This window comes from Aspergillus tanneri, assembly GCF_003426965.1.
Source record: "Aspergillus tanneri strain NIH1004 chromosome Unknown AapTan_7_pilon_pilon_pilon, whole genome shotgun sequence".
NCBI classification, from domain to species: Eukaryota; Fungi; Ascomycota; class Eurotiomycetes; order Eurotiales; family Aspergillaceae; genus Aspergillus; species Aspergillus tanneri.
Window position 1 is genome coordinate 2,125,968 of NW_022984634.1, and position 24,884 is coordinate 2,150,851.

The 24,884-nt window shown below is 50.3% G+C and overlaps 10 protein-coding genes across 10 annotated transcripts; 5 read left to right on the forward strand and 5 right to left on the reverse strand.

Moving 5' to 3' along the window:
- Positions 1-1,808: 1,808 nt before the first annotated feature.
- Positions 1,809-4,900, forward strand: ATNIH1004_007285 (uncharacterized protein; the record flags this gene model as incomplete). The annotated part of the gene is made up of 3 exons (XM_033571910.1): positions 1,809-2,214; positions 2,272-2,495; positions 2,555-4,900. The coding sequence occupies 3 exons, from the start codon at positions 1,809-1,811 to the stop codon at positions 4,898-4,900; spliced, it is 2,976 nt and encodes a 991-aa protein (XP_033425225.1).
- A 756-nt stretch (positions 4,901-5,656) lies between these two features.
- On the reverse strand, positions 5,657-6,230 carry ATNIH1004_007286 (uncharacterized protein; the record flags this gene model as incomplete). The annotated part of the gene is made up of 2 exons (XM_033571911.1): positions 5,657-5,786; positions 5,848-6,230. 2 exons carry the CDS (start codon positions 6,228-6,230, stop codon positions 5,657-5,659), a joined length of 513 nt encoding a protein of 170 aa, XP_033425226.1.
- Positions 6,231-6,724: 494 nt separating this feature from the next.
- DST1 (transcription elongation factor DST1) lies at positions 6,725-8,409 on the reverse strand (the record flags this gene model as incomplete). The annotated part of the gene is made up of 2 exons (XM_033571912.1): positions 6,725-6,933; positions 7,539-8,409. The coding sequence occupies 2 exons, from the start codon at positions 8,407-8,409 to the stop codon at positions 6,725-6,727; spliced, it is 1,080 nt and encodes a 359-aa protein (XP_033425227.1).
- Positions 8,410-9,584: 1,175 nt separating this feature from the next.
- Positions 9,585-10,865, reverse strand: ATNIH1004_007288 (GTPase-activating protein RNA1; the record flags this gene model as incomplete). The annotated part of the gene is made up of 1 exon (XM_033571913.1): positions 9,585-10,865. The coding sequence occupies one exon, from the start codon at positions 10,863-10,865 to the stop codon at positions 9,585-9,587; it is 1,281 nt and encodes a 426-aa protein (XP_033425228.1).
- Positions 10,866-11,261: 396 nt separating this feature from the next.
- Positions 11,262-11,634, forward strand: COX17 (copper metallochaperone COX17; the record flags this gene model as incomplete). The annotated part of the gene is made up of 3 exons (XM_033571914.1): positions 11,262-11,286; positions 11,376-11,437; positions 11,494-11,634. The coding sequence occupies 3 exons, from the start codon at positions 11,262-11,264 to the stop codon at positions 11,632-11,634; spliced, it is 228 nt and encodes a 75-aa protein (XP_033425229.1).
- Positions 11,635-11,983: 349 nt separating this feature from the next.
- ALG6 (dolichyl-P-Glc:Man(9)GlcNAc(2)-PP-dolichol alpha-1,3-glucosyltransferase ALG6) lies at positions 11,984-13,879 on the reverse strand (the record flags this gene model as incomplete). Its single annotated transcript, XM_033571915.1, has 3 exons — positions 11,984-13,367; positions 13,419-13,581; positions 13,642-13,879. The coding sequence occupies 3 exons, from the start codon at positions 13,877-13,879 to the stop codon at positions 11,984-11,986; spliced, it is 1,785 nt and encodes a 594-aa protein (XP_033425230.1).
- Positions 13,880-14,727: 848 nt separating this feature from the next.
- ATNIH1004_007291 (putative nucleolin protein Nsr1) lies at positions 14,728-16,511 on the forward strand (the record flags this gene model as incomplete). The annotated part of the gene is made up of 3 exons (XM_033571916.1): positions 14,728-15,480; positions 15,536-15,843; positions 15,899-16,511. The coding sequence occupies 3 exons, from the start codon at positions 14,728-14,730 to the stop codon at positions 16,509-16,511; spliced, it is 1,674 nt and encodes a 557-aa protein (XP_033425231.1).
- A 670-nt stretch (positions 16,512-17,181) lies between these two features.
- ATNIH1004_007292 (uncharacterized protein) lies at positions 17,182-17,961 on the forward strand (the record flags this gene model as incomplete). Its single annotated transcript, XM_033571917.1, has 2 exons — positions 17,182-17,314; positions 17,468-17,961. The coding sequence occupies 2 exons, from the start codon at positions 17,182-17,184 to the stop codon at positions 17,959-17,961; spliced, it is 627 nt and encodes a 208-aa protein (XP_033425232.1).
- A 103-nt stretch (positions 17,962-18,064) lies between these two features.
- Positions 18,065-18,712, forward strand: ATNIH1004_007293 (uncharacterized protein; the record flags this gene model as incomplete). The annotated part of the gene is made up of 1 exon (XM_033571918.1): positions 18,065-18,712. One exon carries the CDS (start codon positions 18,065-18,067, stop codon positions 18,710-18,712), a length of 648 nt encoding a protein of 215 aa, XP_033425233.1.
- A 3,983-nt stretch (positions 18,713-22,695) lies between these two features.
- Positions 22,696-24,644, reverse strand: CCT4 (chaperonin-containing T-complex subunit CCT4; the record flags this gene model as incomplete). The annotated part of the gene is made up of 7 exons (XM_033571919.1): positions 22,696-23,550; positions 23,610-24,182; positions 24,234-24,263; positions 24,314-24,343; positions 24,397-24,419; positions 24,484-24,535; positions 24,594-24,644. The coding sequence occupies 7 exons, from the start codon at positions 24,642-24,644 to the stop codon at positions 22,696-22,698; spliced, it is 1,614 nt and encodes a 537-aa protein (XP_033425234.1).
- Between the last annotated feature and the right edge of the window lie 240 nt (positions 24,645-24,884).

Consider the following 24,884-nt stretch of genomic DNA (forward strand, 5'->3'; position numbering starts at 1 on the left):
AGAGTAGGTAGGGATCGAAATAATCTGCTGCAATAAGAAACACTTAGTTGTAAGTTGGCCTCGAAGCAGGTACTCTGTATTGCCATCGTAGGTAATTTGTTAAGTTAGTACTTATGTAATGGGAGAAATGTCTTGTACGAATGAATTAGTCCTCGAACCCTGAGTGGATAATCCTTTTGTCCAATCTGATTTGTATTTCACGGTAGCTACGCCAACTACAGTACCGAGGATGTTGACGGGATGACTGGAAAATCTTGATTCTTCTCGGTGTGTATCTAGATTAGATAGTCATGTCCTTGGAGATATGATATTTGATTACTCTTCTGCAAGGCAATCGAATAATTAATGCTCTTGACTGTCACTGCAAGTTAGCAAATCAAATCAAAAATTTAAAGGATACCTACATATGTACTGTATACAGTTAAGAATGCATTCCAATGCGACAGATAGTTTTTCCTTGTCCTTCTGTTGGTTTCAATTATTTTTTAGCTTGGTTCCGTCCCAATTGCTTCAGCCCTGAACCAATCTGTACTATGATGATTGCTATTTTTTAAATCAAATTACCTTATGCTACGGGAAGAAAAAAGGGCCCTGTCGCAGCTGGCTGGAAAATCGCGCATAGTAAAAGAGAAAATGGGTGGAAGAGAGGGAAAGGATCTGGAAAATTAATGACCAGCCGGCTACCCGCACGCGGCATAGTAGGTCTTTTGGTCGGTCATGCCGTACAGCCGTACTGTAAGAAATCATCATTAGGTCTCCTGGACTCTCTTACGGAAAGCTCTTCCACACAAAACATAACATCTGGCACTGATAGGGGCAAACGAGAGGCAAAGTATGGAAGGTCGATAATTCTTTCCATGGCTTGTCCGGCCGAGGAGCCGGAAAGAAAATGTCAATGCCTAAATAAAATCGACGCCTGCCAGCTGTTGAGGCGCAGGAAAATTCCGTCTCTTGACCGACCGTACCGAGACACGGTACCGTATCTTCACTCCCCAGAATTTCCGTCCTGACCGGAGATAGCCTCTCACTGTAGCTGTACTCTGTATGGAGAGGAAGTGGAGGAGGGGGCGAACTCGGCACAGTTCTGCCGGTCATGGAGACTAAACATAGAGTAGAAGTTACTCCATCGAGTATAGGTAGGGACAAAAGAACCAGAAGCGTACTCTGTAAGGCGCGTACCATTGTGATATACTATGGAAAGGGCAGAGTTTTCTACAGGGACACGCTAGACCTAATATGGTGAGGGTCCCACTGGTTTCTGGAGAGCCAAACCAAAGAGGGAAATAGTAAAAAAGAAAATGAAAAACAAAAAGAAAAATAAAGAAAAAAGGACAGGAAAATTCCTCAGGGGCGTCCCGTTAAGCAGAAAAATGTGTGTGCGTGGGAGGAAAGAACAAAAGAGGCAAAGTGAGGGTCGCCTCGGTCATTCACCCACTGGTCCTTACTAGGGTCAGTGAACTTTTCAATCGAGTGGCTACTGCTCCCGGCCACACCACCCCATTATTAGCTCAGAAGGCCAAAAAAAAAAAAAAAAAAAAAAAAAAAAAAAAAAAAAAAATTATTAAATTGAGGGCTTACGCACAGGGAAGGTCGCCCGTTGGAGCTTAGGAGACAAGACGTGTTTGTCCAGGTCCCGTGCAAATCAATTCCCCCAAAATATTAAAGAGTACATTCTCCCTGCCCCCTTCATTTTGATTCCCCTCCTCTTCTTCTTTTTATAGGAATTCCGACTCTTGCCATTCCAGTCATCTTTTGTTTGCATCTGCTCATATCGTTGGGTTCCTAAGGCTTTGTGAGCCGAAGCAACAATGGCGGAGCGGAGAATCTCCTATGCTCCTGATGTAGAGAATGGTGACCATTCTCGCAGTGCTGCTGATGTGAACGACGGCGCTGGTCTTGATGAGTATGGTGCTTTAAACCGCTACATCTCGACCGCTCGCGACGGCCGTCGCGGTTCGACTTCTAGTGCCGGTGCTTTGTCTAACAAGAACAAGAAGAAGAAGCCCTGGTACAAATTTGGGGGTGCGAAGGCTGATGGTGTTGAGGATGGATTCGTCTGCCCTGATGAGTGGCTCGAGACCGATTTGCGTTCCGGTCTTCGCTCCAGCGACATTGAGCCCCGTCGCAAGAGAACTGGGTGGAACGAGTTGACCACTGAGAAGACCAACTTCTTCGTTCAGTTTATTGGTTACTTCCGTGGTCCTATTCTTTATGGTGAGTACTAGGCAAAATCTTACCGATTGGATTGACCATACTAATATCAGCATGCAGTTATGGAACTTGCCGTGCTTCTGGCTGCTGGTCTGCGTGACTGGATTGATCTTGGTGTCATTATTGGTATTCTATTGCTTAACGCTGTCGTTGGTTGGTATCAAGAAAAGCAGGCTGCCGATGTTGTTGCTAGTTTGAAGGGTGACATTGCCATGAAGGCTGTTGTCGTTCGTGATGGCCAGGAACAGGAAATCCTTGCTCGTGAGCTCGTTGCTGGTGACATTGTAAGATTTTCCTGCGTTGCCTTTCGAGACCTACCTAGCTAACATGATCATTCCTATAGGTTATTGTCGAGGAAGGTACCGTTGTCCCTGCTGATGTCCGCCTGATCTGCGACTACTCCAAGCCTGAGATGTTCGACACCTACAAGGAATACTTGGTCCAGGCCAACGACGACACTCTTAAGGAGAAGGACGACGATGAGGATGGCGGTATTGAAGCCCGTGCTGGCGTCTCCCTGGTCGCCGTTGATCAGTCCGCCATCACTGGTGAATCCCTCGCTGTCGACAAGTACATGGCCGACACTTGCTACTATACCACTGGTTGCAAGCGTGGCAAGGCCTACGGTATCGTTGTCGCTACCGCTAAGCAGTCTTTCGTCGGTAAGACTGCTGCTCTTGTACAGGGTGCTAAGGATTCTGGCCACTTCAAGGCTGTCATGGACAACATTGGTACCACCCTGCTCGTCCTTGTTATGTTCTGGATTCTCGCTGCCTGGATTGGTGGTTTCTACCGTCACTTGAAGATCGCCACCCCTGAAGATGAAAACAACAACCTGCTCCATTACACCTTGATTCTCCTCATTATTGGTGTCCCTGTCGGTCTCCCGGTCGTTACTACTACCACTCTTGCTGTCGGTGCTGCCTACCTCGCCGAGCAGAAGGCCATTGTCCAGAAGCTTACTGCCATCGAGTCTCTCGCTGGTGTCGATATTCTGTGCTCTGACAAGACTGGTACCCTTACCGCTAACCAGCTCTCCATCCGTGAACCCTATGTAAATGAGGGGGTCGATGTCAACTGGATGATGGCTGTCGCTGCCATTGCTTCCAACCACAATGTCAAGAACTTGGACCCTATCGATAAGGTTACTATCCTGACTCTCCGCCGTTACCCCAAGGCTCGTGAGATCCTTGCTCGCAACTGGGTGACTGAGAAATACACTCCTTTCGATCCCGTATCCAAGCGTATTACTACTGTCTGCACTTGCGACGGCGTCCGTTACGTATGTGCCAAGGGTGCTCCCAAGGCCATTCTTAACATGTCTGAGTGCTCCGAGGAGGAGGCCCAGCTCTTCCGTGACAAGGCCACCGAATTCGCTCGCCGTGGTTTCCGTTCCCTTGGTGTTGCTGTCCAGAAGGAGGGTGAGCCCTGGCAACTGCTGGGCATGTACCCCATGTTTGATCCCCCTCGTGAGGACACTGCGCACACCATTGCTGAGGCCCAGCACCTCGGTCTGTCCGTTAAGATGTTAACTGGTGATGCTATTGCCATTGCCAAGGAAACTTGCAAGATGCTTGCCCTCAGCACTAAGGTCTACGACTCTGAGCGTCTCATTCACGGTGGTCTTGCGGGCTCTGCCCAACACGACCTCGTGGAGAAGGCCGATGGTTTCGCCGAAGTGTTCCCCGAGCACAAGTACCAGGTCGTCGAGATGTTGCAGCAGCGTGGTCACTTGACTGCCATGACTGGTGACGGTGTTAACGACGCTCCTTCCCTTAAGAAGGCTGACTGCGGTATCGCCGTCGAAGGTTCTACCGAAGCTGCCCAGGCCGCTGCTGATATCGTCTTCCTTGCCCCTGGTCTGAGCACCATTGTCGATGCTATCAAGCTTGCCCGTCAGATCTTCCAGCGTATGAAGGCCTACATTCAGTATCGTATCGCCTTGTGTCTCCACCTGGAGATCTACCTTGTCACCTCCATGATTATCATCGACGAGACCATCCGTGCCGATCTGATTGTGTTTATCGCCCTGTTCGCTGATCTTGCCACTATTGCCGTCGCCTATGACAATGCCCACTTCGAGCAGCGCCCTGTCGAGTGGCAGCTGCCTAAGATCTGGGTGATCTCCATCGTCCTCGGTGTCCTCCTCGCCGGTGCTACCTGGATCATCCGTGCCTCTCTCTTCATGACCAATGGTGGTATTATCCAGAACTTTGGTTCTCCTCAGGAGATTCTCTTCCTGGAAGTCGCCCTTACTGAGAACTGGCTGATCTTCGTTACCCGTGGCGGCAAGACGTGGCCCTCGTGGCAGTTGGTTGGCGCTATCTTCCTTGTCGATGTACTCGCCACCCTGTTCGCCGTCTTCGGCTGGCTCTCAGGTGACTACCGCCAGACCAGCCCTCCCAGCAAGGCTGAGTTCTCCGTCAACGGCGATGTCGACATCGTCACTGTCGTTGTTATCTGGGCCTACTCCATTGGTGTCACCATCATCATTGCCGTGGTGTACTACATCCTTACGATCATCCCTGCCCTTGACAACCTTGGTCGTAAGAACCGCTCCAAGGCTGATACCCAGATCGAGAACCTCCTAGGACACCTCTCTAAGCTGGCTATTGAACACGAGACCGACGCTAGCGGCAAGTCGCGATACACCCTTGGCGCTCGTGCCGAAGTGGAGGAGGATGAGTAAACGCTTGATTGCGGTCCTTCCCCTTAATCTAATATGGTCCGATCTGGATATCACTTTCGCATACATGCATGAGCTGGCTTCTGGGCCCAGCTGCATACCCCTTTTACCCGTATTATAGACTTTTCCCCTTTTTATTACCTTGTCTCTGCATAGAGCCAACTTATTTTCTTCCACATGTATGTATGTCACTTAATAGTGGTAAATTTAGTTCAAATCAAGGGTTTTCAAAGAATTTCGCCTGCTCTTCTTTTTACTGTAGACTGCACTAATTACTGCTACTGGGAAAACTTCGGCTGCGCCGAAGGATTTTTGTGCGCTGGGGGCGATTTGGGATCAGCTACTAATGCCCCCACTTGCTGCATATATTCCTGCACTTGGCAGGCACGGTGGGCCTCGTTGGATGATGGTTTATTGATTTAATCCCAATTCGGTGAGAAGCTCCCCTGTTGGTCTCGGACGACGCCCGATCAGGAGACGCGGTGAGGGTGTCGTAATATTAGTTGGATCTCAAGTGGATGCACTCCAGCGTGTTGATTGCTTCATATCCCAGCAATTTGTCAGAATAGGCAGATATACGAGTACTACACACGAATTGTAACAGCTCTACTCTTTGTGGCGTAATGGTAATTATATCTGACAGAGGTGCGTATCCTCGTGATTATTATCATCCGTCTCTGTATGTTTTGTCACTGAGTTCCACTCCGTCTAGAATGAGCTGATCGATGCCTGTGTATTCATTTCCACTTCCAACTGCATCTATGCCTTCTCCACCTTGCGCTTCTTCTTTCTCTTTTGGATCCTCTTGAGGCTCGCCATCACGTGCTGTCGTTCATCGCGCGGCTCTCCTTCGATACCGTCGATAAACAACTCATGTCTCCATGCCAAACTATCCTCGATAGAATCACAATAATTAGTTTATCTGCCACTCCGTCAGATGCTCACCTGACCGGTCAGGATTCTTTGTCACACCGTGCAGTTGGACGTGCGGAATTGGCTTCTGATGCATGTCGTTTGTGGATGCTTGGGTTTTAAATATGAACTCTGAGTTGCTGCCCAGGGTGTTGTTGATTGGCAAAGTCTCTGCAGTTTCGCAGAGCATGGCAGCGATAGAGATGGACAAGAAAGCAGCGAAGCTGTCGGCATGTAACCGACACGATGTGTATATCTGAAGTCTCCGAGGTCTAGCACCCCAAGGCCTGCCCAACAGACGATAGGAAAACCTAGTCACACTCACCTGGGCGCAGGCAAACCACAGACACAAGTTCCAGTGCACAGGGTACATCAACTGGGTCATCGACGGCCAGAGCTGGTTGACCGAGCAGACTTTCATGGTGGAGTATGGACCTTCGGGCTGTGATTTAACACCTTCGGACGAGGAGCACCTACTTGATGATTGTGCCGAGTGCAAAGGCGTACACTCAATGTGATTCTCCTACGAATGGTTTCCATACGGATGAACGATTTGGATATGTGTGTTGGAATTATCAATTCGATATTGATTGAGCCATTCACAACACAGACACATGCATACCATACTACTCACCATATATCCGTCATGTATCCCAACAATGAACACCTACTCCCTGAGAAACCAGAGAATACGCATCTAAAGATATAAAGACTCACCCAACTACCCCGACAATGCCAAATAAGCCGCCCCGGAATCCTGCCACGCATCATGCACCAGGATCTTCACATCGCCATCCTCCTCTCGACCAGTTGTACCCGATGCGCAAATTCCGTCGACATCTTACTCCGTATCTTTCCACAGAAACTGGGCTTCTCCATGTAACTTCACCGTGTAACTTCACTCCCAGGTTCTTCTCATCCACCAACCACTGCTTCTCGTCCTCCCACGCCACGTTCTCGAGGGCCGCGCTCCGCAATGAGACCGAAGTACGTGACTATGGCATCGGGGCCGGTGGATTTGCGCCCGAAGTAGGGCAGTAGTTCCGGGGGGCCGTGCTCGATGACGATGGTCGGGTTCGTGATCGAGCTGGTGAAGTTGGACAGAAGCGCGGAGGTTGAGAACGCTGTGTTGAGGGATTGCACAGGGTTGATCAGGTCAGTTCGTGATGGCATTTTGGATTGGACTTTCTTTCTTTGCCTGGCTCTTGTGCTTGTGACGATGGGCCTGAATTTCGATCTCAGGATGTGGGATGTGTGGATAGAACAGAAGGATGGACATCACACAGACCAAGTGCCAGTTGGTATGTTGGTCGAGTAGGACTAGACAACAAATGAAGGGCGGAATTGATGTAACAGGGATAAAAGTATGAAAACTTGATTTACTGTATTTACTATATTTACCTTTCGAGTTTATGATTACATCATAAAGTCTGACGGATTCTTCTCTATCTGGATAGATACACATAGCACTCACCAGTCAATGCTCGATAGATCTATCACCATCTTAAAATCCAAGATTCATTCATGTTACCAGTCCCATCGCTCACCCCCCTCTCCCCAAGACTGTAGAAATGTTCACCTTTTAAGCAATCCATGAAACTCCATGCCTGGGTAATACTTTGACAACCTTGATGGTAGATTAAAAACGACACGATAAAAGAAATAAATATAAAAAGACTAGCAGCTTCAATTCACTGTCGCCATGACTTGCCACAGTTCAAACACGTACAGAACAGCGTCATTGGTTCGTCTGCACTGCGTGTCTGAGCTTCCGTGTACGTGACCTTGCGCTGTCCACATTTACCACACTGCAGACTAGTACTGATGCTGCGTTCTGCTTGTGCCACCATGGCCTTGTCCATGTTCTCCTTTTGGATCCTGCGATCCTGTTCGCGCTGCTCCGCCGATCGCAACTCATCGTGCGTCATCTTGACGAACTGATCGGGCGTCACCTCGTTGCCGAGCACACGCACTCGGAGGGTCGGGTTCGACTTGTTCCTGAGATTTTGGTACAAGCTGCGGATCTTGGTGCGGTATTGTTCCTTGGTCTCCGGTCCATATACTGCGTATGCAGCCGCCTCTACAGCCGACGCCTTGGACAGGACGGATCGCGGCGACTCCGTCGAGTTCAGAGACAGTCCATCATACATCAGCCCAATGCAGCTGTTCCGAATCTTGTTTCCCGTCTGATTGATGTCCACGCTGTCTGCCTTCCACGAGCGTCGATCCGGCGGAACCGACAGTTTCGATGTCTTGTCTGACGGTGTCGTCCCGGCAGGCGATGCGGTTCCATTCTGTGCTGGGCGCGGTGATCCACTCGACCGCTGGCTGGCACTGGGCGATCCGCCGGCTTTTTGCTTGTTGACTTCGTTGCGCCACTTGGAGACGATTTCGCTAGACAACCGGGCGACATCGGGTGATTTGTGTTGTTTGAACTTGTTTACAATGATCCCCACTCGGGTGGACCGTAGCAGATCCTCAGTCGCCTTCACACCCTGTTGCAGTTCTTTAAGCAGTGGCACAATATTTGCTGAAGGTTCGTTCTGCGTTGCGGCCTTCGTTAAGGCCTTGGCCTTAAGTTCGATTTCCTTTGCGTCCATTGCCACAGTGATGATCCGAGAAAGATGGGATAATGAATGATAGGATGGGAGGCTGCGGGAGCGCCTATTTACATGGAAATCCTCTAGTTAGCGAACAGAACCAGTGGGATGTTAAATAGTACGATGATGAGGCCAGTGAAAAGGGCAGCCCATTCCTGCCATGTATCGAACCAGACTCCAAGATACCAAGCACATCTTCAAGAATATACCACAATCAAGTAGCAGTCCGACTGACGAATGCACAGAAAAGAGTCCGACAACTGATCCATGCGCATGGGTCGCTCCAGAAGCACGTGGCTGGCTGGCCGGATATCCGACCGTAAACTCGTGAGTTCGAATCCCAAGATTCCTCTGGCATTGCGCATGCGATACACTGGGCATAAACTCCTGACGTGGAAGACGATGGTAGATGGAATGCAGGGAGGGGGTGCGCACTCACTCACTTCCAGTACGTATATCTAGATAGACACTTCGAAAGCCCACGCGCTGGAGATAGCCACGGTAGATCTAAAGGGAGTGAACGATGTCGATGACGACCCAGATGATTTGGAGCGGAGAAAGGAGCGTAGCGACAGGATGAGGGGTGGAAGATGGCGATGGAAGAAGGAAAGAAGGAAAGAGAACAAGTTGAAGCGCCGCCGCGATGCCAAGCCCAGATTGCCCGTTTAGGCAGGCGTTCCGATAGTAGTCCCTTGGGTCATCGTAAGGTTCTACTATGGATATATCTATGTACTAAGGATCTAGAGGAGCTATTGCACATAATCCATTTTTCTAAGCCGTTATATACATCGTAGCGGGTTAACATGATGCGGGTCAGGAACATCTGGCCAGTAGGAATCTATATCCCACGCCCTGGAAAGAAATTAAGTCCAAAAACAAGGGCTGGGCATCAAAACTTGCAGGACATGGGATCTGATCTAAATGTAAATGCAACATATGGTGGGTGATGGAGCGAAGAATGACCAGCGGCATCATCTGCTGGCCTGCGCCTTCGGGTCAAGCTGGAGACATCCGATGACGGTCATTCCGAACTCACTGTATCCTGGCAGGTGATAGACCCGGTATCCGTTCCATCATTTATTCTCCTGCGCACGACTCATTCCTGGTATGGGATCGGGGGTATAAGACAATAAAGGGAGGGCTTGGATGACTGGTCTCCAAGAGCGATGGACGGCCTACAGGGCAGTCTTTTCCAGAGCTTCAGCCAGTTTCTCCACGTTCGCGTCCTTCTTTTGGGAGACCGTCTTATTCTCGGACAGCGCAGTGTCTTTGAGCAGCTTCTCTGTTTTATGTTCCTCTTCCTCTTCTTCTTCCTTCGCCTCTTCCTCTTCCTCCGCCTCCTCTTCTTCCTCCTCTTCCTCGCTTTCTTCCTCGAGCTCGTCCAGCTCGTCCACCCCCCACATATCCTCCGGATCATCGTCCTTGCCGTGCTCTTCCTTGCGCGCCTCCAAAACCTCCCGCAGCTCAGTCACATCATCGTCGTCTTCCATGAACTTGTTCCCATTCAGTTCAATGCGGCGCAGCGACGTCAACGCAGTCTTGGTTGCGTGGAGGAACTGCTTGACACCTTCGGCAGTGATGTCGTTGTACTGCAGGCGCAGGGTCTCCAGTTTCTGGTTCTTAGCCCCAGCCAGAGCCTGGGCAAGTTTGACACCTCCGCGAGGGGAGAGCAGGCAATCACCAACGCCGAGTTCGCGTAAGGATGGCCATCCAGGGACCACTTCGGCCAGGGCAGTCGATCCCGTGACGGTGAAAGTATTGTCCTGCAGGTCGAGTACTTCCAGCCCGGCGGCATGACGAAGACCCTCCCTCAGGAGCAGAGAGATACCCTCCTGACGGATACCATTCTGGGTCATCTTCACGGAACGGATGCCTGCCGCATGCACCTCGTAGGCACGTGCCCAGGCCGCCATACTGCCGTTCTCCAGACGGTTCCGCCCACAGACGATGCTCTCCAAGGAAGCGACCTCCTTGCCCGCTTTGCGTGCTTCCTCCTTGCGCTCTGCAAGCTCCTTGAGTGCGTCGGCAATTTCCGCTCCGGCATCGGGACCCATACCGTTATTGTTCAAAATCAGGTGGCGCAAAGGGATATGGCGCGAGAGGAAGTCGACGAGGGGCTTCGAGGTCCGTTTGCCGAAAGCGTTGTCGGAGAGGTTGACGGTGTGGAGGGAGGGAATCGCAAGAAGGGCATTCAGAAGATGGGTCAGAGCATCGGGAATCTCTTCGATCAGACGCGAGGTGAAAATGTCGGCCAGCTCGGCCACTTCCAGATTCATTTGCGTGGAAAAGGCTGAAGCGAATCGCTCACAGGCGGTCACTCCAAAAGTATTTCCACCCAGACGAATCTCCGTATAATCTGTAGCTTCCAACAAAGGCTTGATATGGGCCTCAACATCCTCTGCGGTGTCGAGCTTGAGGCCTTTGCCTTCCAGCGAAAAGACCTTTGGAGGGACCATGGTGGGGTAATTCAGGGGGGTTCAAGACTGAAGGGCTCAATGGGGTGACAAGGGAAAGGTCCAAAAATCAATCAGTCTTGAAAGCTGCCTGGATAGACACTGCAGAAGGTCGAGCGATCAACAAAAGAAAAGGTGGTGAAGGAGTGCGAGCGAGGAGGCAAAAAAGGGGAGAAAAAAAGCGCGACACTATAGAGCCTAAGGTGTCATTTCATCGTTACTGACAAGGCCGTCCCGCGCTAAACCCGATTGGACATCCAGAGTACTCCTTCAGCGAACTGCAGAGACCAACGGCGCCATCGCGTCATTATTCAGCAGGGCCTTTTTTCCTGATTGATTACTTACTTCTCAATTACTTACTTCTTAGTTATCTCACTCTTTGCTGCAAGGTTCTTGAAAATGTCTCTCTTCGGTATTTTCAGCGGTAAGGCTCTTCCTTTATTTGCGGTGCTCTCTACATCGTTACTTCAACCTAAATCTCCGGATCTCTAATATGTCCATCTCTCAATCTAGGCCCTTTCGAGAAGACTCCCACACCGGCTGCTGCCCAGTCAACTACGGCGGAAAAGCCCAAGGTATGTTGAAGATTGCAGTCGCAGTGAAAAAGACTCCGGCTGATCTCATCAAACAGCCATGCTGCGTCTGCAAAGAAGAGAAGACGGCTCGGGATGATTGCATGCTGTTCTCGAAGTCCGACGACCCGACGCAGGAGTGTAAGTCCATGATCGATCAGTACAAGTCCTGTATGGCAGGGTTCGGTTTCAAGGTCTAAATCTTGGGTTCGATTGTTACGGTCATTGTTTCTACGACCAGGTCCCTGTCAACTGGCTTGTCTGTCGGCAAGGTGTTTGGTGTCGGGTTTTTGGGCTGCATTTCATGTATATTACTTGCACTTCTTGGGGGTATAGATACATCTCCTTTCTTTGTACAATAGATGCATATTACAACTGGTGTCTCTGAATAGTCTGTCTGGGATTAGTATACGTCAAACGTGCGTATGGGCTGTTCGTTTCGCCATCCTTATCTTATTGCTCATTCAACAAACTTAAACCGAACCGGGTATCATTCAACTAAACTCCATAACCAATCTATGTCTATAGACGCTCCCACGGTACTCCGTACTACTGCTTCTTTTTCCGAGCTTCTTCCGCTGTCTTGCGATCAATCATGCGGCACTGAGATATCAGATTCCACAAACACCACAGGTATGCAATGCCAAACCCTCCTGCACCGACAAGCACGTTTAGCACGACCCATAGGTCAGGCTTCCCAGCCGGTGTCGGAACGAAGGCCTCCAGCACGTGCCACACAATCATAATTAGATAAAAGCAGACATGGAGGAGCTTCGTGCTGATGTGTAGATAGGAGCGTGGGTCCGAGTCATCCGGGGAAGAAGTGCGAGTTCGGTAGATTTCCAGCGAGGTCGGTGGAAGGCCCAGCAGATAAGCCCAGAGCAGCGACATAACGAAGTACGGTACTCGAAGTTCGTCGCGTTGAAGGAGCGGATACATCGTCCAACAACCAAGCATGTTGGCCCATCCTACCCAGGCCCGCGTTTCCTTGCTTAATCCCCCGTCGCCAGCAAGCAAGAGCGTCATAGGTAGCAGAGGTAGAAGGACGCTCTTCTCATGGACCTGAAATGAAAACAGAAAGAACCCCCAGGCCACACAGGACAGGGCCGGAAGGAGAAGCGAAGCGCGCGGATGCCGGAAGACAATAGCACAGGGTATGAAGATGGATGCCAATGTGGCACCGAGGGACACTCGTTGGACAAAACCCGCTTCAAACCGATGAAGCTTGTAGAATGTATGAAGAGCACACCAGAAGTTTGCGACCTTGTCTTCGAACAAGCCACGCGAAAAGGGGAAGACTCGGTGGATGATCTGCGTTAATTGAAACAAGGGAGCGTAGAACAGAGAGGTTTTGTCGAACTGGATTGGTAGTGCTTGCAGCAATGGTGGCTCTGGAAGCGAAGTTAAACTGTTTCGAGCGTCAACACCAGTCGCACCCACTATCAGTGGGGCGAATAGAGCTGCGAAAGCAGCAAGTGTGACAATAGAGATACAAAGAAGACGGAGGATCCGGATCTTAGGGAAAATGCAGACACCCAGAAGAAAAGCAAACATAACAGGTGCATAGTAGAGGGCCATTTGTTTGAACCCCAGAGCACCCACGAAAAAGATACAGGCCCAGAGCATGCGCCCCGCCAGGATAGCATCCAGACTTGCAACAACAAGACCTAGCATCACGGTGTTGTATTGGAAATGGCCATGATCGATGAGAATGGTTGCCGGCTGCAGTAGGATGGCAACGAGGGCAATCGAGGTAGACCATACGGGAACATCTTGCATCCGCGAATAGCGCCGCAAGAAATTGACAATAGCTGGGATATAGATAAGGTACTCAGAAACAACCACGGTTGCACGCATAAATACTTTCAACCGAGGGTGTTCGAAGCCACGGGATTCATCTAGGGCAAACCAAGAAGGTTCGAACAGAGTGCCACTGCTCCAGTTAGAAAAAAGAGAAAAATTAAGAGAATAGGCTTTCAAGTACATCTTTCCTACCACCCAACTATGATATGCTGTCAATGGCGGGTAGTCAAGCCCCCAGTACTGTAGGTCGTACGTATACCACTTTGACATAGGTAAATGGATTGTCAATTCCATCCAGTGTCTTTGTGCTTCGAAATCGCCATGCATAGGAGGTACGTGGAAGCCTAACGAGTATCAGTGGCACGATGCGGTGCGTATAGTCATACTATGCCATTGTTACTTACCGGAATAGCCCCCTAAGCTGACGGCCCAACGAAAGAGACCCACGGCCATCAAAATAAGAGGCAGCACAAGCCATAGAGAGACACCTGCACGGGCAGCCCAAAGAAAAGAGACCAATGGAAATGCTGGAGTAGGCTTTCCACCATCCGTCTCCAAGATCAGAGCATCGTTCGACGCGGAGAAAAGTGGAAACTTTCTTTTCTTCCGCGGACGATGAGAAGCAGGAGTAGAAGGAGCCATAGCTAGAGGAGCTAAGACCAAAGGCCTTCCATAGAATATGGATGTTTTTGTGGGAGATGAACACAGAAGAGAGGGTTAAGAAACCGCCGCGAGAAGTCACAAAAGCTCCGGCGTAACTCTGGGTACTGGGGGTGACACTCCAGCCCCATTGATTGGCAGTGGGCAATCGTGTACCTTCGAGGTCTCCACTATTCCGGTGGAAGTTCTTCCACTAGACGGTTTACGGTAGGCGGTATGAAGGATTTTTGCCAACCCCCCTAGTTTTTTTTTTTTTTTTTTTTTTTCCCGCGATTCTTATCAGAGCTCTCACCTACAGAAATTTTCTTCTCTCTTCTTAACTTACCTTTCCCTTCCCCATCATCCTTCCATTTCCTAACTGGAGATCAAAGAACTGGGTTGATATTTTCCTCCAGTCTAGATCTATTTCAGTGTCGCAGTAGCGTGGGCCGTATCTTCCAAGTTGCACTTCAACAGACATCCTGTGGGCTAAATACATCTGAGGGCTGTGGGCTGTGGCATATTGCAATCATTCCTGTGGGATCTGTGGGTTACTCTCGTGGGTTTCATTTATAGACGGTTGCATATCTCCTCTCCGTCTCGTGTGGGCTTGATCGCTGTCAGTTGTGGGTTACCTGTGGGTATCTGTGCCGAGTCTCTTCTCCTAAGTTGAGATTTGCGTATTTGCTATTTCTATTGAAAATCGGGTGACTGTGGGATTGCACAAAAAAACTGCCGCACTTTTTTGAGTTGTCTTGTTGGTTCTATATTTGCACACATATCGTCTTGCCTGTGGTTTGTATCACCCTGGACTTCTTCCTGTCTGTTTACTAACCATCCACAGATTCAAAATGTCTAAGACTAAGTCTGCTACCAAGAAGGGTGGCGAGAAGGTCGTTGATAAGTCCCTGAGCAAGGTCAAGGATGCTGGTGTGACTAAGGTCTCCCAGTCTCCTAAGGCTAAGAGCAAGCAGATCGCTCGAGAGATCGCCAGCAAGGAGAAGTCCAAGAGCAAGAAGAAGAAGGAGCCTACTCCCAGCAGCAGCTCTGAGTCCGACAGCGACGAGGAGATGGACTCTAGCTCCAGCAGCGAGAGCGAGAGCGAGAGCGAGGAGGAGAAGAAGGCTGCTAAGGAGGTGAAGAAGGTGGACGAGAAGAAGAAGAAGGCCCCTACTCCTTCTGAATCCGAATCGGACTCTTCTGATAGCGATGAGGACATGGAGGATGCTTCCAGCAGTGAGAGCGAGAGCGAGGACGAGAAGAAGCCCGCTAAGAAGGCCGAAGAGCCCAAGAAGACTGAGAAGAAGGCTAAGAAGGAAGAGTCTTCCTCCGAGTCTTCTGACTCTGAGTCCGAGTCTGAAGAGGAGAAGTCCGAGTTTGAAGAGGAGAAGGCCCCCAAGAAGGATATTAAGGTTGTCAAGGCTTCTAAAGCTAAGGCTGCTGAGTCCTCTGACTCCGAGTCGGAATCGGAGTCCGAGTCTGGATTGTCTGACGAGAAGGAGGCCCCCAAGAAGGCCAAGAATGACTCCAGCGACAGCGAGGAGTCCGACTCTGACTCCGACTCCGACAGCGAGGTTCCTGCTAATGCTAAGAAGGCTGAGAAGGTATGTGTATTGAAAATTCGCCCTTGAAACAGCCAGGACGCTGACAGGACACCAGTCTTCTGAAGAATCAGACTCATCCGAAGAGTCTGGTTCTGATAACTCGTCCGACTCTTCCGACTCTGAGACCGAAGAGAGTGAGGAACCGGCCAAAGCCTCCAAGAAGCGCAAGGCTGAGGAGGACCATTCCGCTACTCCGAAGAAGTCCAAGACTGAAGAGCCCGCTAGCGGTGTATCTGCCAACCTTTTCATTGGCAACCTGTCTTGGAACGTGGACGAGGATTGGCTCCAGCGCGAGTTTGAGAGCTTTGGTGAGCTTTCTGGTGTGCGAATCATGACCGAGCGTGACACTGGCCGTTCTCGCGGGTAAGTGAACTCCAACGACCGAATTGCCCATGCCAGTGCTAAACCTCCCGTCCAGATTCGGATACGTCGAGTTTGCCAACAGTGTTGATGCTGCCAAGGCCTTCGAAGCTATGAAGGGCACCGAGATCGATGGCCGGACGATCAACCTGGATTACGCTACCGGACGCCCTGCCAACAACCAGGCGGGTGGTAAGGACCGGGCTCAGGCTCGTGCTCGTTCTTTCGGTGACCAGGCCAGCCCTGAAAGCGATACGCTGTTCGTGGGCAACCTCCCCTTCGGTGCCACGGAGGACTCGATCCACGAGGTGTTTGGCGAAAAGGGAACCATTCTGGGCATCCGCCTGCCGACCGACCCGGAATCGGGGCGTCCCAAGGGATTCGGATACGTCCAGTACTCGTCGGTGGATGAAGCCCGCCAGGCCTTGAGTGAACTGAGCGGCGTGGAGGTGAGCGGCCGTCCGGTGCGTCTGGACTTCACCACTCCCCGTGCCAACAACAACGGCGGTGGCGGTCGCGGCGGCTTTGGTGGTCGTGGCGGCGGCCGTGGTCGCGGTGGTGACCGTGGAGGTCGCGGTCGCGGTGGCTTCGGCGGACGCGGTGGTAGCGGTGCTCCCAACCGGGGTCGGGGATCGATCCCGGAGTACAAGGGCACCAAGGTGACTTTCTAATCTAGTTAATGGATGAAAGATGACATGGGAAAATTGCGCTGGATTCTGATTTGATTTTGCTACTAAAAGTTCTTTTGTGTTGATAGTGCCCTGGATTGGCTAGATAGACCCTGTAATAATACATTCTTTCTGCTGAGGATTATTTGTCTCCTCTTTATCTTCTTCTTTATTATCATTGTCTTCTTTTATGATCTTTTTTCTTTATTATTCTATTGTTAGATTCTTGTCTCCTGTCGGACCAGAGATCGTCGATCAGAGGTTGCGCTGATGGCAGAACAAGTCAGCTGTGCATCGTCGGATGATCCCAGCCAGCCAGCCACTTGTTTGTCGACTACTTAGGACTGGCTCTAAGACCTTCTTCCTCTTTCTTCTGCGACTGGATTCGCCCTTTGATTGATGTGCGTACTCAGCGTACTCAGAAAGTACTTCCATACTGCAGCCCAGCCTACTTGTGCGGATCCCCCAAGATAAGATAATCAGTCGGACTCCACCCCCTCTTTCATCATCCACTTATTTCCTCCTTGACCGCTGCTCCTACTCCTGTGGCCTGATCGCATCCCCGCTGGATTCTTGTCCTAACTATCATTCTTCTTATTACATCGTCCATTTCCATCTCTTCTCCGCTGTCTCTTTCTCCAGTCATCTCTCTCCATCACCCTCCCCTATCACCATGCAACCCGCCCACTATGACTTACTGGGTCAGGTGCACGAGGAGCCTCGTCCGCGGATGACGCCAGACGTCCAGCAGAATCCCCTCCCACCGTCACACTCTCCGTCCAGTCTTGCGCTCCCAAGATCAGAAGGTACGTCTTCTTTTCCACGGCAGCTGTTATCTTGTCCTCTTCATCACCCCCCCCTGGCGATCTCCCTGCACGGTCAACATGCATGCATTTCTGTTCCCTTCTCTCATCCACTGTACGACCTTCCCAACATGTACTCACTACAGTATTACATAGATTCTTGGATCGAGGTCTCCTCTCAGCCATCCACCTCCTCCTTGTCGTCCGCTGCGACCAATGATGATATTATTACCACCGGCCTTCGCGTCGAACAAAACGGCTCCCGGCCATATCACCGCCGTAGTACACGACGTCGACTGCAGCATCTGGCTGCCGTCACCACAGCTCAAGTTGACTATTCGTCCCGCGAACAGAGCAGTAGCCAGGATGAATATGAAGAAAGTGAGAGCGAGTCGGATCGTATCCTGAGCAGTTCGAATGAGGACGTGGCCCAGCGGCCGCTTGGGGGTCCGCCCCTAGCTGGGATGGTCCCGTCTGGGCCGCTGTCTGATGCGAACCACTCGACCGATGAGGATGACAGCTCGACTGCCCTTGGGATGCGCATCAGCTCGTCCCCCCTTCGTTCCTCAGCCCAACGTGTTCTCCCATCCTCCTGCGTCGCGGGATCCGTCCTGGACGCGACCGCTCGAGAGACGTCGTTCCCAACCTAGCGAATTATCAAACTGCAGTCGTCGGACAGCGATCCGGAGAAATTCCCAGGCGAGTACCCGCTCGGTTCGAAGGTCGTCCCATCAACAACATAGTCCGTACAATATGATCTCGCCTTCTCATCACGCCGATCACGATGCTGCCCTCCGTGCCAGTCTTTCCACTTTACTGTCTTGTGCCGCTGCCGCGCGGGGTCTGCCCAAGCCTGATCCGCTCCCCTCACCGGCGGGTCCCTCCAGGGCACAGCCAGCGTCGTTTCGGCTGGTCTCCGAGACGGTGGCAATGGGAGGAGAAGAACTCAGCGAAGAAGAGGCCCCTTCAGTGGCGGAGACCCATGATTCTACCAGGCTACGGCGATCGAAACAGCCCCACGTACCGATGGCAGCTTACCCACACGCCAGCGCACCCAAGGTTAAACGGCGGTCTTGTTCCCCGAAAGGCCATAGCCACTCGACTTCTAAGAAGAGCCGTCGCGCCGGAACAGCTGATTCGGCAGGGGGCCCAACGATTATGACCTGGGTTATCAGCGCGGGCGTAGTGGTGCTTTTCTCGGCTATCAGCTTTTCCGCAGGATACGTACTGGGCCGCGAAGTGGGAAGAATGGAAGCCGGACCAGGAATGGGGTCGATCATGGGGGATGGGGGCCTTTCCGGGGGGAAAGCATTCGCCGGATGTGGCCAAGAAGCGGTTCGAGGGGGTCTCAAACGATTTCGATGGGGCTCTGGGACTGCTGCATCGGGTGTCATGGCATAGGACAGCTCATCTCCCCTCGGTGTCATTCTTTCAAGGGCCATGATAATGATGATAACGTTGTGTTCACGGAAGCTCTCTCTTTCTTTTTCACCTTTCTTTGCTTCTTTACTTGGAGTTGCCATGAAAATACATCGCAACGCTCCTTTTCTTTACTGCACACTCCCGCGGACCTGTCGCGGGGGAAAATTATGTTGCAGAGCTGTCCTGGTGTTCTGTTAATACTTGGCGTTTGGCTGGTTTCCTCGGTCGTTTTTGCACAGTTCCTTGCATGCTATACCCCGTATCCCTTCTTTTTTTTTCATTTGGACGTAATTAACTAGTCAACTCGACTGTTCCATCTGACGATCAATAGTGCATTTTGTATAAGTCCTGTGGATGAGGATATTCTACATTCTACTATCCTAATGCAAATATTTACTTCTTCTGGCACAGTTATACCGTATAGAAACTGTTCATTCAGCGTAGAATTTCTGCACGAATAAGGACCAGCTGTGAAATAGCTGAGGCACATATCATAGAATCAGAATACTTTTTGCCCATGTAAATGAAGTCACAGCATCAGCATCAGTATCGTCACGTCTGGTCTTCGATCTCCTATCTTATTTTCCACTTCAAAGTTGACCTTACGCAGGATCCCCAGAGATTCATCCCTCAGCTTACCTAGTAGTCTCGAAATCCGCCGCCAGGTAGGTAGGAATGAATCCCCGGACGGTATAATGGACACCACGGAGTGCTCTTCAACGCGACCACGATATCATCGATATGTGTTTGCGAATCCGAAGAAGTCTTTTAGTTGGTTGTCCATCTGGCGCTGGACATATGGACAGGAGTCAGTTAAGCTCATCCTTGCGATGTTGGATACCTCTTGCTCTCAGGAGCTTGCTCAAGCCAACACGGTCATTACCAGTAATTTTAACGTGTGGCATGGACTAGAAAGTTAACTAAACCACTTAATATCACGTAATTTAAGAGAAAGATAATATATGGACTCACCGCATTCGACCGTTTGCACGAGTAACAGCGAGGGAATGCCCCTAAATGGCCCCAAAAGGAAGCACTGAAAAATCGAGAAAAGGTGTCGAACGCCAGTAGTTATTTAAGAGAGAAATACTGCCGAAGTCCTTCAGTCTTTCCAGCGTGTTCTCTTAACAGGCCATTGATAATAAACTTGCTCGCATTAATGCCTGCAGTATAGGCACAGCCTAGGACCAGATGGATATCATAGTAAGACATTAATTAGCCTGTATCGAAAGATCCCCCTCCTCATGAGGTGAGATGTTCTATGTATTTACTTTAATAAACCCCATGCTACTAAGTTATTATATCTAATTTATCCGCATATTCTGATTCTATGTCCAGTTTAGATAATCTAATGTTCGCAACACTTAATTCCGCTTTAAATTATAATAAATTCAAGTCTACATTAGGTGCCTGCTGGCTGCTCGCGTGAGTTCTAACGGCTTCTATTATCCGCGAAGACAAACACCATCCGAGTCTGCCCCCCTAGTGAATACCTTTGGGATTTGAGTTCTATGGGCGAAATTCGAAAGGCTTCCTCCTTTATTTTCTTCTTCATGGTGAGCTGCAGGGGTGTTCTCTACTGATTTGTAAGGTGTCATAATAGACAATAAAAATGCGATTTAATTACCCGTCTTTATCATGCTTGCACATGAATAGAGTCTGTGAAACTAATGATATTGAATCAAAGTCACTCGACAAAAACGGTGGCATCGCACTTGGTGCAGTACAAGGACTAAGGGGTAGAAAGTCATGAAATCAAAGATCTTGGTCCTTGATACCATGATTGTTGGCTTGACAATTCCGCATTGCTCCGTATATGCTGTTGATACCTTCTCCAATTAGCACATTGCTATTCCACGGGGTGGCATATTCCAGTGCTTGTTTGGGATAATATAATCAATACGTATATCTGGGCGATTTTTATATCTCAGATATCTTTGGCTTTTTGTTTTAGGATGGCTCTGCTGCTCCACTTGCAGGGATAGGAACTTGATCCTTGACAACGCCCTTGTCAGCAGAAAGAGTCCCCTTGACCAAGCCTTCTGCTGTTAGAACTGGACAATTGGCCCTGTGAGGGCCGCAAAAGCGTACGTGGCAGTCAGGATGAGCGTTAGTACTTCGTGACGCAAGCGTGATCTGCTCTTAGTGGCATCTGCTGTACATGTCTACTGACATTCATTCCTGTTGGTGAGCTCGCGAAGGTCATCGTGCGCCAATACAGACATTCACTTTGGCCGCCTTAGGCAAGTATCCACGGTCGACGTGATTGCAAGAGCTCACTGGAGTCTTGATGTCTCGGGTCTCTCTATGCCGGTGAGAGTGGAGTTGAAACCTCACCGCTACTTTTGGCCCAACTCTCAAGTCATAGACAATTATATATTAACATGGCAGCTTACGCTAGTATGAGCAAGATAAAGAAGACAAAAGAGGCCACATTTAGACCCATCAACGTTCCCTTCTTTCGATGACTCGATGGGAAGTTGTGAGACGGAGCATCTTATCCCCAAGCTCGGCGATAGGATGTACACCCGACTACTGCTGAGATTCGAGTCTATGGAATATTAGAATTAGTCGTCATGGCTTCTTTTTGTGGTCAATCCGTATTTCGGCATAGATCAAGAAATGGCTGGAAAGGGTGAGCTGCTGTAGCATCTCGGGTATCGAGAGTCTGTTTAGTCCTACATCATGTATCTTATACGGACCTTCAGAAGAGCCGACAAAGCGGCCTTCAACCATATGGGCGTCGAATTTGTCAAACCGTTCAGCTTTGGTAAGAGACGGATACGCCAGCCTGGTTGGACACCCATATAAAGGTTCATGTACGCGCGAGTAGGGCCTTTGTCCAAATGGCGGTCGGAGCCGTCGTCGTGAAAATAGCAGAGATGCTGTCCCCCGTGATGATTCTCTGCCTGTGGAAAGCTGAGGTTTCGGATGGCAACCAGTTCTCTTGAAGCGTCGTTAAACCCAATGCGTCTACTCGATATTCTAGAAGGACAACAGGCAGGTAACCTATATGACTTCCGCAGTTCTAGCGTACCATTGAAGGGCTCCAAACTCTGAAAGACCTAATCGAGGTGCTCAGGGTGTTCTTCTGGCGTGGTAGATGCGATGACTATGTCATCCATATAGGCACGGCAAAATTCTTCGAAGTCACCAAACAGTCTAGACTTCGCTGAACTCAGGCTACCGAATTTTTAAACCCCATTACCGTGTTGAATTCGTTCATGGCCTCAGTGACATATGACTGCTAACCTATTTCGATGCTCGGGCTTTACTTCCACTGGTAAAACCAAGCCATGACCTTAGATACGTAACACCTGGTAGTTACCTGTGCCTGACAACACCGGTAGACAATTGACACCGACTGTTCGGTTAGTTATTTTAACTAAGAAGGGAAAGTGCTTGCCAGCGGATAAGAATAACCTGCGAAGCGAATTTATTCAGAGCAGCTGACATCTTGTTTATATTATCTTGGAAGTATATATCGTTGTTGGAAAAGCCTGTATCGGCTTAATATAAAGTAATGTACATTAGGTAGCTGATATGCTAAGGAAGGAGAGTGAGTGGGATCCTGCAGGCTTATATACCCTTCTATAGTTAATATAGCATTTAATTAAACTCGATAGCCTCATAGTCCTTTCTATTCACAAGACAATGAATGAATAATGGTATGATGGTATGCCCAATAGTGAAGCGAGCAATCCAGCGGGATGGGTGAATCCAATGGCACATGCAATAAAGAGCAAATCTAGATCCTCTGGTCGGGGTCTCTACAGAGTGGAGTGGAATGGAATGTATCCTAGCTTACGTTGGTCGTTGAATCCAGATATGAAATCCAAACAATTATATGCAAATTATGAATCCACGATATATCTCGTTTGACTTTGGAATTACTGGTCATAATACACCCCGGGCTTTTTTCTTTTCTCTATGATTTTCCGTCTCCCCTGTCCTACCATAGCTCACCGCGACAGAGCAATGTCATCAATTCTCATGATCATCTTCACGGTCTCAGCTGCCAGCTCAATCGCACTGGTGCTTACCAGGAGAGGCTGCAGGATGTTCTCCTCAGTGATGTCATCCTTCACTCCGCCGCTGCGGATGCTGACACCGGCGTTGTGCTGTCCTTGAGCATGGCGGTGACGCAGGTCCGTGACTACCTTGATCGAGTTGAGACCGGCATTCTCCGCGAGCGTGGTCGGGATGACCTCCATCGCGTCGGCAAAGGCCTTCCAGCAGATAGCCTCCGTACCGGTAAGCTCACGGGCGCGCATGGCCAGCGCGTGCGCAACCTCGACTTCGGGGGCTCCACCACCCGCAATGAGGGCACGCTTTTTCACCAAGCAGCGGATGACACACAGAGCGTCGTGAAGCGAGCGCTCTGCCTCATCCAAAATGAGGTTGTTGGCACCCCGAGCCACGATCGACACGGTCTGGTTGCTAGATGTAGCCGGAACCTTAATACCAGTGATCTTCACATAGCGAGCACCGGAGGCCTGAACCTCCTCCACCAGGTCTGCAGTACCCAGTTTGTCCTCAGTGAAGGAGTCGATATTGGCAACAGGCTTGCAGCCCAGACTCTTGCTCAGGAACTCAATCTCGTCCCGCTCGATGTCCTTCACCGCAAGGATCTTGAGCCGGGATAGGAAGTGAAGTGACAACTCGTTGACGGCGTCACGGAGAATTGATTTCTGAATAAGGAGGACATTACACTTCGTCTTCTGGATCTTCTTCACCATGTTCAGCAGGTATTGGCGCTCTTCTTTCAGGATCTTGTCCATCTGGCGGTAGTCGTTTACCACAATCTGGTTCTCCATCTGCAAAGTTCCATCATCGTAAGCAATCCGCTTATGAAGCTAGGGAGCAGGTAACATACATCAGGCTTAGGGGGGCTGAGCTGGAACTGAATCAAGCCTATCCGAGCCTTCTCAATCCTTGTGGGGCCACCGCTGCTCTTGATGACGGCTTGGTTCAACACCAGGCCGTCCACCATCTCACTATCCTCAATCGTACCGCCAACCTTCTTGACTATCCGAATGTTTCTGAGGTCCACATTCTCTGCCGTCTTGGGATCGACGATCTTCAACACCGAATCGACAGCCATGGGGCCGAGAAGACCAGAGTGCTGCGACACAATCTTCGATGAGAGAGATGTCGAAGCCGCTTGGAGGAGGGTAGAACGGTCCATCAGATTGATCGGTCGGGACATATTGTGAAGGATTTCGACGGCTGCGCCCGCGGCTCTTTGGAAGGACTCAGAGATGACTGTGGGGTGAATGCCCTTGGACAACAGACGCTCTGCAGCACCTAGCAAGCTTCCTGCGATAACGACGACCGAAGTGGTTCCATCTCCAGCTTCGACATCCTGGGCCGCACTCAGATCAACCAGCATTCTAGCCGCGGGGTGCATGACGCTCATGTCCTTCAGCATGGTGTTTCCATCATTGGTCTGCGGGGAGAGTTAGTGGTGTTGAGAAAGGACGAGGGTTGGGATTCGTACGATAATAGTGTTACCCTTGGGAGTTTGGATCTGTATCTACATTAGCAGCTGTATCTGAGATGGATTGGACATGCTCCTACCATCTTATCCATTCCCCTGGGCCCCAAAGACTGGTCACTATGTTAGCCCCTCATCTGTAGTGATAATATTGTCCGAAGCATACAGTTCTGATGGCATCGGCGACGGCTATCGTTCAAGTCAGCAACAAAGAATCCTATTAAATATCCTATTATAGGTCATCCAGGCTCACCTCTTGCTGCCAGAATATTGGACGTTCGCACGGCCATGGGCTTCTCTTTGTCCTGTCCGACTATCAGAAAACGGCACACACGTAGGATTTCTTCCGCACAGAGAACGCACCTTGAAGGAGGTATTCGCAGAAACCCCCTGGGGGGCTGCGGTCGTTGCCATTTTGAAGGTAGCTGTGACACAGGGACCGTAGGTAAATCGACGAGGCAAAGAAAAGTTGAGAGACGCAGGCCAGACCGTGAAGGCGGCCGTGGAATTTCTGCGAAGTTGAGGTTGGGCTTGGCGGCGCTAGCGTCAACAGCTGGAGCCGACCGACGCAACCACCTAAGCAGCTCTGACGGACTTGCCTTGCCTCCCGACCAAGCTTCACTCCATCCATTCTCTTTTGGTGCTTCTCGTGTC